At 41.5% G+C, this 12,055-nt stretch overlaps 1 protein-coding gene across 1 annotated transcript; it reads left to right on the top strand.

Moving 5' to 3' along the window:
• Positions 1-366: 366 nt before the first annotated feature.
• Positions 367-8,090, top strand: LOC145795067 (uncharacterized). The gene is made up of 4 exons (XM_082877808.1): positions 367-456; positions 562-660; positions 796-2,103; positions 7,935-8,090. The coding sequence occupies exons 1-4, from the start codon at positions 367-369 to the stop codon at positions 8,088-8,090; spliced, it is 1,653 nt and encodes a 550-aa protein (XP_082733934.1).
• Positions 8,091-12,055: the final 3,965 nt, after the last annotated feature.

Below are 12,055 nucleotides of genomic sequence, written 5' to 3'. Positions count from 1 at the left end.
CGTCTTCACGGCTCAATGGACTGTATTTATATATTATATATTATATATTTGCTTCTGCAGCCCCTAACTTTATGTTAATCAGTCAAGAGGCCTTTGGTAATCCAAGGATTGGTGGCCGATTACGATACTAAACCCATGGAGGCGGGTTTGGGTCGTGACAGAGTGGTATCAGAACACGAGTTATACCGCACACACAAGTTCATATGAGCTTAGGATGTCCTAGTAAGAAGTAGGGGCATCCCATCTGCATGTCTAAGTGTAATTGTTTGAAAGTGAAAGCATAAATCCAATTATGATCATATGAATTTGAATAAAGTAACGAGGACTATTTGCCTATGTTTATAAAGTTCTGTTTACCTATAGCAAATGGACAATGCAAGAAGTGATGATAGAGCAGGGTCCTCAGATGCCCGGATGAACAGAATGGAACAAATGCTTACAGATTTAACTGAAGTGGTAATGCAACAACAGAGGCAACAACCTTTACCACCTCCACTCCTGTCGGCTCAAGCTGAGGCGGGCAATAACGACATAATTAACATGACTTAGAAATTTATGAAGATGAAGCCGCCAACTTTCTTCGGTGGCATTGAACCACTAAAGGCAGAAACTTGGCTACTGGAGATGGAAAAATTATTTGAAGTGTTTCCTTGTTCCGAGGTTCAGAAAGTCTTATTGGCCACCTACACTCTGAAGGATGAAGCTCGGAGATGGTAGTTACTAGTTCGAAATGGCAATGAGAACATGACATGGGCTCAATTTAATACAATTTTCTATGACAAGTACTTTCCCTAGTGCTTCCGAGACCGGAAGGTTTCAGAATTCCAGGAACTCAAACAAGGCAGAATGTCTGTAGCTGAGTATGATGCTAAGTTTATTGAGTTAGCCAGGTTTGCTCCTCATATGGTGGACACGGACTACAAGAAGGCCTGCAATTTTGAGGGTGGTCTATATTTAGATATACTGGATCGGGTGGGAGTTCTCAACCTACCTATGTATGTGAATGTTTTGGATAGAGCACTGATGACAGAGGCCATTCTGGCAGCAAAGAAACAAACTACAATTCCACAAACTGATTGGAAAGGCAAGAGGGCTGGGTTTAATTTTAAGAAGGCCTGGTCATTTTTGAAGAAGCAAAATACTGGATCCTCCAGTAGTTTTAGTCAAAGTAGTGGATCCATACCAAACTGTCCAAATTGTGGTAGGAGGCATAGAGGAGTATGCCATCGTGCATCTGGTGCCTGTTACCAGTGTGACAAAGTTGGCCATATGATAAAGGATTGTCCAGTGGGATCCGGGAATGCCAGTCACCCTGCAGCGAGTTCAGCTGGGTCTGCTTCAGTGGCCAAATCAAACATCAAAACTAATGGCAGGGGAAACAATGGGAATGAAGCATTGAGACAAGGGAGAGTGTTCGCCTTGGTGCCTGGCGATGTACAAAACACTGAATCAGCAGTATCAGGTATCATTTCAATCTGTGCTCAGAATGCATATGTGCTGATTGATTCTGGTTCCACACATTCATTCGTATCACATGCGTTTTCTCAGAAATTAACTAGACCGTTAGAACTTATGAATTGTTTACTATCTGTATCTACATCGTCTGGGGGTTCTATGATGTGTGCTTATGTTTATCCAGCATGTGATCTTATGATTGGCGAAATGACATTGTATGTTGATTTATTATCCTTGAACATCGATTATTTTGATTGTATTATGGGTATGGATTGGTTAACTAAGTATTGTGCCACCATTGATTATGTGAATAAACTTGTTGTATTTCGTCCACCCGGTATGCCTGAGTTTACTTTCATTGGAAATGGGGTAGTCTCTCCGCCATACTTGATTTCATTTATGAAAGCTAAAAGACTATTAAGAAAGGGGTGTCGGGGCTATTTGTGTAGCGTGTTGACTGTGTCTCCGAATAATGCCAGTGTAGAAACTATTCTTGTGGTTTGTGATTTTCCTGATGTGTTTCCCGATGATCTACTCGGGGATTTAATTGATTGGGAAATTGAATTTACCATTGATGTAATACCTGAAACACAACCCATCTCAAAGGCTCCATATAGGATGTCGACTTCTGAACTGAAAGAATTAAAAGTTTGTAGACACCCCATTTTTGACCGCCTTTAAGACTTGGACGCGACTGATGGTTTTGGAAGTTGTGCAGTGCAAAGGGTCGATTTCTTCGGCAAGAGGAGAGTCAAATCTCAACTTCGTACCCCTTTTTGGACCAAAACAATCTTGATCAAAAGATTTTAGACCTTAAACCTTCTCTTTCAAAACGTTTTTGAAATAAAATTTTTACAATGTTCCGAGGCTCGCATTTTGTCAAATGTTGCGCTTTTCGGTAAACCGAGCAAGGACAAAGTGGAAATGAATGAAAGAGAGATGAAATCTTTGAAATTTTTTTCAAAAACCTTGTCTAGGGGTTTGGAGTTGAAGAAAAAAGGAGAAGAGAAAGCAAAACTTGTTTGGGAGAAGTTCGGCATGAATCCGGATAGGACCAAATCTGCGCGGCTTCACCGAAACGGGCATAACTCTTTGCATAGGAGGAATTTTAATGCGACGTTGGCGCCATTGGAAACATAACTTCTGGGGCTTCAATGTGGCCACATGAAAAACCAGAAAATCAGATGGCCAACCACCTTTTTTTGTTCAAAAGTGGTTCAGCATGAATCCGGGAAGGAGAGAACATCTGCGCGGCTTCACCGAAACGGGCATAACTCTTTGTACAGGAGGAATTAAGATATGAGGCCACCACCGTTGGAAAGCTTAGTTCCGGGGCTTCATTTTTCACTCAAGAATATCCTAAGGACAAGTCCGGGTGGGGGAGATACGGTTGGTTGAAGTCCGTTTTCACCGAATCTGCGCGGCTTCACCAAAACTGACATAACTTTTTGCATAGGAGGAATTTTAATGCAAGGTTTGCGGCATTGGAAAGCTAACTTCAAGGGCTTCATGGAATACCAACTTTGGGGCTTGAACCTTTTGACCCCTGGTCGGCAGACTAGGGGGAAGTGGCCGGCCGGCCACTTGAACTGGCCGGCCTGCTTCTTGCTTTTTGCCCTCTCTGAATACTTTACAGTTGTGCCAGCTGGGGGCATTTGGTGCATCCTCCATACACGTGTATGGAGGATCTTTGAAGCTTCCAAGAGAAGCTTTGACCTCTCTTCTCTATAAGAGAGGCCCTCCTCTTCATATGAGAGGGTGGAACAAAATTGACTAAGGCATATCACCTCCCTCCTCCATTGTCACTACTCAAAGCTCCAAAACCTTGACTTTCTTGTTCCATTTGCACTACAACCCTTAGCACCACACCCCCATCATCCATTCCAGCACCTTGGAAGTCATTTGTAGAGGTTGAAAGCTCACCAACTTGGTCCAAAGCTGCTGGAGGTCGGCTCTTCAAGGGTAAGTGTCCATTTCTCTCAAACTTGTATTTTTTTGCATGATTGGTTAGCCTTATTTGCAAGCATTTTTGGGCTTCGACCCAAACTGTAAAGTGTCTTATTTTGATCCCCTCTTCAACTTTGTTTAAGGGCACTTTATTGTTTGAGGTCATTTACTTCCCCTTATCCTCTATTTCTCTTTTAGGGCTATTTTTGCATCCTATTTTAGCCTTACTTGTGAGCATTTTAGAGATTTTCTATAAACTGGAAAAAGTCTTGTTTTGACATCTTCTTCAAGTTTTATTAAGGTCCTATTTCTGTTTGGGGTCATCTTCCCCCTATGCATGCTTCATCTCTTCATGATTAAGGCTATGCATTAGAGCACTTGCATTGGCCATGGTTTGGCCTCTTAGCCACTGAAATCCAGTGGATTTTCAGTGGCTTTGATGCATTTTTGAGGGCCAAAATTAGAGGGGGGTGACCCCTTCTCTCCTTGTCTTGTTTGGTGGTCTTTTGGGCCTTCCAAAAGGGCATTATTTTGCATGCATTGAAGCCACTTTTTGGGCCCAATTTTGTGGGTTTTAAGGTCTGCCTTAGGTTTTTCCAGAGCCCTTTTGATCATATTTTATGTCCATAGTGCATGTGTAGAACAATTCCATTCAAGGCCTTTTGAGGGGGCTTTTCATCGTATGCTTCCTTGACTGATTTCAGGGTCAATTTTGTGAGTTTTAGGGCTTTCATAACTCATTTCCAGAGTTGGTTTGGTCATGCTAAGCGTCTATCTTATATGTGCTTAACAACCCCTTGAATGGCCTTCTAAAGAAGCCCCTCATTTTTGCATGCATTGGCGCATTTCAGTGATTATTTGGGCATATTTTGGCATGTTTTATTCACTGTTTTTGGCTGGTTTGATGAGTTCTCATACGCTTCATATACATGCCATGTAAACCATGCTTACTAGCCAATGTTGCATGCTATTTTAGTCCATCATGTTAGCATCTTTTGGCCATTCTTTAAACTGGAAATGTGCATGTTTTGGGATTGCCTTGGCTCTGTCTTTAGACTTCATGATCAAATAATGCTTCCTTTGTATACTTGTGGTTCAATGCATTGGACTAGTTTTGAGTTTCGGGACTTATTCCATGCATCAGGTGCCATATTTCCATGTTTCGGAACCATTTAGCATTATGTTTTAGTGCTGAAAATTACATGTTTAAATGCCATGCTTCATCCTTGCCATGTTTTGGTAGAATGGCATTCAATGCCTTACGTTCGGTCCTTGGTATGCGTGCATGTGTGCACGCATTTCGGTTATCTCATTTTCATCTAATGGCCACTGATGTGAGTGTGGCTGAGGTCCACTCATGTTGGTGTAAGTCCATTATGCATTGTGTATGTCTTTTCAATTCATAGCATTGTGTATGCTAGGTTGCTTGTTAGAGCTTTGTATATGCCATGTTACATCGAGCATTATGTATGCCATTTCATAGCATTGCGTATGCTAGGTTGTATGTTAGTCGCATTGTGTATGCCATCTCATTTGCATTGTGTTTGGGATAGGAGTTAGCCCAAGCACGGGAAACGGGGGACATTTCGTACTTCGAGTGACGGAACGTGTTTCAATTCCCGGTCGCCGACACTCCGGATTACCCATGATGGAGTTTAGGTCTTGTTGTGTTTTCATGTGCATTCATTTCATATTGAGTCGTGCAATTCGACTCCTCGGCCATCATGCATTGATATACGTGATTGGTGGCACGAGGATCGAGGACTACACTCCTTGAAGAGTAGTCATGCATACATATGTGAAATACTTTGCCATGCCCCTTTGTTGCTCTCTGTTGCAGTAAATCAGAAATCAGCGGCCTTCTGGAGCGTTGCGTAATATTCCGAAAACAATTGCAAACAGAGGCGAACCGGGGCATCGTAATGGATTTCTGCACAAGGCAACTCGAGTATGCATCATTCATCATTTGGAACAGAGCCGAGGCGGTCCATGGATTTGAATGCTAATTTACCTGTTTTCCTAGATTAATTTGTTAATTAATTAGGATTTTGTATTTATTCGGACTGTACTATTTATTCGGACTGTATATTATTTATTCGGACCCTCCGAGCGAGGGCACAATTGTAATAAGTGTGCGTGAGTGTGATGTATGTCTTCCAACCCCACGTCTTTCTTCCTTTTATTTACTAGCTTATGATGGTTAGATTAGGGCATGTTTCAATTAGCATACAGTATGATAGCATGTTTGTATCATTCATTTGTATTGCATGCACCGGGCTCGGCGCATCATACTAACTGCATTGTATTTCAATTCCGAGTTGAATATGTGCTAGTTGTAGCATTTCATATGCCATCTTTAGAATAGCCGAGCCTATCTTAGTTGCATTTTGCATGTGTTGTATTAGGCATTTCTGTATAGTTAGGATCATGTATGAATTTCTAACATAGCTTTTGTTTTGGCTTGGAGTACTCGGTAAGTGTTTATGCTTTAGCATCCTCGCATGCGTGTGAGTAACTGCCATGATAGCATGCTTACCATGAGGCTATTTGCTTATATGATATACCTGCCTGAATGCCTGTGGGTGAAGGTTGGGTTATTTGGATTGGAACAATTCATCAATTGTGAGTTTTAAGCCCACTAGATAGTGGCAAATCACTTTGTTTTCTAAGCCCACCTGAGGGTGGCAAATCCACATTTTAGCCTACTTGCGAGTAGCAAACCGTTTCCAAAACAAACATGAGATGTTTCGTTCCGATTCAGGCGATCCAGTCTATACTTGTATGCTGTGCGCATCACATAGTAAATCTAGGCTAATAACCGGAATAAGAACGCATAATGTTTTCAAAACTAGATATCATGGTTAGTAGAGGCCGATCTTTGATCAGGCGAGCGGGGATACTCACGAAGTGACCTTCTCCAATCGTACCCAAGTTCCCGAGCCGAGGCAACTTTGGTGATGACGGACACGTGGCCTTAGGCAACGAGTCAGGGTTTCCTAAATTTCTCAAAATAAAATATTTAGGTGGCGACTCTGTATCTGGCAAAGCAGTCCATGTTTGGCACTTTTTTCAAAAAATCTTTTTTTAAAAACGATTTGCTGGATTTGGACTCTTTGATGATTTCATCAGTCTTGCATTGCACTTTGCGAGATTAGATACAGGACCGTGACATTGAGTCCTGAACTGTAGTGAGCCCAATGAACAGAACGTGGGGGGAGGGTGGGGATTTCCTCCCGGGACGTTCGGGAACGTCTACAAAGTCCAACTTCAAGAACTCTTAGACAAGAAATTCATTCGCCTGAGTACTTCACCTTGGGGTGCTCCAGTGCTATTTGTCAAAAAGAAAGACGAATCTTTGAGGCTATGTATCGACTATCGGGAATTGAACAGAGTGACCATTAAGAATAAATATCCATTACCCCGAATAGATGATTTGTTCGACCAACTTTAAGGAGCCCAAGTGTTCTCTAAAATTGATCTTAGGTCCGGATATTATCAGTTAAAGGTTAAGGTAGAAGATGTAGAGAAAACCGCATTCAGGACTAGATATGGACACTACGAATTCTTGGTAATGCCTTTTGGGGTAACAAATGCACCTGCAGCTTTTATGGACCTAATGAATAGGGTTTTCAAACAATATCTCGATGAATTTATTGTTGTGTTTACTGATGATTTTTTGATGTATTCTAAAGACAAGAAAGAACATGGGAACCATCTGAGAACTACCTTCCAGATTTTGAGAGAAAATAACTTGTATGCCAAATTGTCCAAATGTGAATTCTGGCTTGACAGTGTAGCATTTTTGGGGCATGTAATCAATAAAGATGGTGTCTCTGTTGACCATTAGAAAATTGAAGCAATTGTGGATTGGCGTAGACCAACCAATGTAACAGGAGTTAGAAGTTTTCTGGGACTGGTTGGTTATTACAGAAGATTTGTGAAAGACTTCTCAAAGCTTGCAATGCCATTGACACAATTAACACAGAAGAATGTACAGTTTGATTGGGATGGTCAGCGTAAATCAGCCTTTCAAGAATTGAAACCAGACTGGCGATTGCACCAATCTAAACTTTACCTAATGGTACTGATGGGTTTCAAATTTATAGTGATGCTTCGTATATAGGGTTGGGCTGTGTACTGATGCAAAATGGGAAGGTAATTGCCTATGCTTCTCGACAGCTCTATCCTCATGAAAAGAATTATTCGACCCATGATCTTGAACTGACAGCTGTGGTGTTTGCCTTGAAAATCTGGCGTCACTACTTATATGGGGTAACTTGTGAAGTATTTACTGATCATAAAAGCTTGAAATATTTCTTTACCCAAAACGAATTGAACATGAGACAGAGGCGATGGTTAGAGCTAATCAAAGATTATGATTTGCAGATTTTGTATCATCTAGGGAAAGCTAATAACGTAGCAGATGCTTTGAGCCGAAAATCAATGGGATTCTGTCATGTTTGCTTACCAGCTAGAAAGAATTGTTATATGACTTGGAAAGGAATGAGATTGAGATTGTGATACGTGAACAGGGCGGAATACTAGCCACTATTTCCGCTCAACCTGCAATCGTTGAAAAGATCAAAGAGAAGCAACTTGAAGATGAATACTTGAAAAAGGTTGTAGAAGAATTTGATTCAAAACCGAGACCAGGGTTCGCATTTGAGAAAAATGTGCTAAAATTTTAGAATCGTCTTTGTGTACCTAATTGTTATGACTTGAGAAAACGTGTTATGTCTGAAGCCCACAATACTAAATTTGCTATGCATCCAGGGAATATAAAGATGTACCACAACTTGAAACAAAATTTATGGTGGTGTAGACGTCCCCGAACGTCCCGGGAAAATCCCCTTTTATCCATTGGGCTTACTACAGTTTGGACTCGATGTCACGGTTCTTAATCTGATCTCGCAAAGTGCAATACGAGATTGATAAATCACCAAAGAGTCCAAATTCGGCAAATCGTTTTGAAAAATTGATTTTTAGAAAGAAGTGTCAAACATGGACTGCTTTGCCAGATACAGAGTCGCCACCTAAATATTTTATTTTTAGGGAATTTAGGAAACCCTGACTCGTGCCTAAGGCCATGTGTTCGTCATCACCAAAGTTGCCTCGGCTCGGGAACTTGGGTATGATTGGGGAAGGTCATGCAATGAGCACCCCTGCTCGGCCGATTAAAAATCGGCTACTACTAAACACGATATCTTGTTTTTAAAAACATATGTGCTCTTATTCGGGGTTACTAGCCTAGAATTGCTACATGATGCGCACAGCATACAAGTATAGACTGGATCGTCTAAGTTGGAACAAAACATCTCATGTTTGTTTTTGAAAGCAGTTTACTACTCGCAAGTAGGCTAAAATGTGGATTTTGCTACCCTCAAGTGGGCTTAGAAACATGGTGATTTGCCACTCTCAAGTGGGCTTAAAACTCGCAATCGATGAATTGTTCCAATTTAAATAATCCAACCTTCACCCACAGGCATTTAGGCAGGTATATCACATAAGCAGTTAGCCTCATGGCAAGCATGCTATCATGGCAGTCACTCACACACATGCAAGGATGCTAAAGCATAAACACCCACCGAGTACTCCAAGCCAAAACAGAAACTAGTTAGTAATTAATGCATGATCCTAGTTCATGTTAAGATGGCTAATGCAACACAAGCAAAATGCAACTAAGATAGGCTCGACTATTCTAAGATGGCATATGAGATGCTACAGATAACATGTATTTAACTTGAAATTGAAATACAATGCAGTTAGTATGATGCGCCGAGCCCGGTGTATGCAAGACAGATGAATGAATGCAAACATGCGAAGCATAAGGATGCTAATTGAAACATGCCCTAAAACTAACCATCGTAAGCTGGTAAATAAAAGGGAGAAAGACGTGGGGTTAGAAGACATGCAGCACACATGCACACTTATTACAAAATTCGCCCTCTCACGGAGGGTCCGAATAAATAATACAAAACCAACTAGCTAACCTAAGCTAATCTAATTAAACTAGTTATTACACAACGAAATGAATAATAAGCTACAGCTAATTATTACACAATATTAACTAAGTAAGCAATCTAAATGAGCATACAAACTGAATGAATGTGGGCTGCCTTTGCTCCGCCTTGGATGATGAAGGATGCATGCATGCCTGAATTGCCCTGCTCGGAAATCCATCGCGACGCCCCAACTCGCCTTTGTTTGCAATTGATCTCAGAAACTTGCACAAAGCTCCAGAGAGATGAAACTCCACCCCGAGAATCTGTGGGAAGGCTGCCGACCAGCTTATAGGCATGGGAGACCAACTACTGACCACCTTTTGTGGTGGAAACCAAAAAAAGTGGTCGGCCTGCCAGTAAATCTGGTCGGCTGACCAGTTTCCTCTCCTGGTTTCTAGTTTTTTGCAACAAAGGGAAAGAGAGAGGCACGACAAAGTATTTGCAACACATGTGTGCACGACCACTCTCTCCGTCATTGTATAAGCTCAAGGAAGCGTAGTCCTTGACCCTCGGGCCACCAATCACGCATTTCGATGCATGATGGCCGAAGAGCCAAATTGCATGACTCAATGTGAAATGAATGCATATACAAGCACCTAAAGCCAACAACTCCATCATGGGTAGTCAAGAATGTCGGCGACCGGGAATCGAGGCACGTTTCGTCACTTTGAGTATGAGATGTCCCTCGTTTCCTATGTTCAGACTAACTCCTATCCCAAACACAATGCAACAACCATGGCATGCACAAATGCAACTCTAGCATGCAATCCTAATGCAATGCAACTAAGTGATGCAAACATGCAAGGGATAACATGCAAACATGCAACTAGCATACACAATGCTATAAGCTACATGGCATGCACAATGCTCATGACACTAGCATACACAATGCACATGGAACTAATATACACAATGAGATGAACAAGGCATGCACAATGCAATGATCAATCATGTGACAACGTGACATACTCAATGCTATGAACTACAATGGCATACTCGATGCAAAATGGACTTAAACCAAAATGGATGGGCCTTAGCCACATCCAAATCAGTGGCCAAAGATGATGAAAACAAGGCTCCAAAACTCATGCAAACATGCCCAATGCAATGGCCCCAAGCCTAAGGCATAAAACACAACTTTCCAAACGCATTGAAAAGGGTGAAATATAGAGTGCAAGGACACATGTTCCAACTCTGAAATGGCATATAAAATGACTCCAAATGATGTAAATAACTCACACAATGCATGTTGAATGGCTCAAGCACCGAAACTAGTGAAGTGTATTACACTATAGGCACGCAAGGCAATTCTCAAATGGCCAAACCAACTCCAAACAGACCCTATGCAGGCCAGAATAGGAGCAAAAGAGAACTAAGATGACGGCTTGAAAGGCACAAAAATGAAGCTCATGCAATGGCTCACAAATGGGGTATAATGATGCAACTCTCAAGCACATTGAAAGAGTGACAAACATGAGAACATGGCCAAGAAATAAGCTCTGAAATAATATTCCTCATCATGCCAAAACATGCAAATACCTCAAGTTAATCATGCAAGGGACCTCAAAAACTCAAAGCTAGGCAAGGCTATTACACAACAAGCATGCATGGCAAGCATCATTCGACCAAGAGGCCTCAAAACAGAGCTAAGGCAGCCCAAAATATGAACAAAATCAGTTTGGATCATGGCCAAAATATGCTAGAATAGAGGGCCAAAACATCATGCATTTCAAGCTAGTAAACATGATTTACACTACAAGCATATGAAGCATATGAGAGGCTACCAAACTAGCCAAAAACAGAATCATGGCATGCCAAATGATGGCCAAAAATCCACTCAGACATGACCAATACATGCAAGAATGAGGTGCTACTTTGATAAGCCACAAAAGGGATTACTCTACACATGCAAGAGGCAAACCCAAGGTGACCAAACCAGCCATAGATAGAGTCTAGGCAGGCCCTAAAAGTCACCAAAAAGTTCCTAAACCAAGCCTTGAAAGTATGAAAACATATGCTCCTTTGATAGGCCAAAAATGCAAGCAAACAAGACCAAAAGAGAGAGGGTCACCCCTCTCTGATTTAGGGCCTCAAAACCACATGCCAACCACTGAAAATCCACTGGATTTTAGTGGCTAAAAGGCCATGCAAGGATTTACTCAAAGGCTTTATGGCATGGCGCAAAACAAGGCCAAATAGGGCATGTAAGAGGTAAGATGACCCTCAACACCGAAAGGGCCTCAAATAAACATGAAAAACACTTAAATATGGAGCTTTTTTTTTAGTTGACAACAAAGCTCAAATAAGCATGCAAGTATGGCTAAGAGAATGATCAAGACAAAGCTTAAAAGAAGGGAAAAGAGATTACCCTTGAAGCTCAGCAAAACCAGCAAGTTTCTCAACCAAAAAACAGCTTTTTAGCCTCCAAAAAAAAATCCTCTAGGAACCTCAGTTCAATGGTAAGGATGTATGGTTAAGGGTTGAGGTGCTAAAGTGATGAATAACCGACTCTTTTGATCCAAAATATAGAGATATAGGGGGAAGTATATACTTGAACCTTAGGAAATTTTCAGAACCTCAACCAAGGAGAGGGAGGCCCTCTCTTATAGAAGAAACAAAGGGTTCAAGCTTCTTGGAGAAGCTAAACTTGG

The sequence above is a fragment of the Camellia sinensis genome, chromosome 7 (assembly GCF_055761805.1).
Source record: "Camellia sinensis isolate YWXY chromosome 7, ASM5576180v1, whole genome shotgun sequence".
Taxonomy (NCBI): Eukaryota; Viridiplantae; Streptophyta; class Magnoliopsida; order Ericales; family Theaceae; genus Camellia; species Camellia sinensis.
This window is presented reverse-complemented; position numbering and strand designations above follow the sequence as displayed.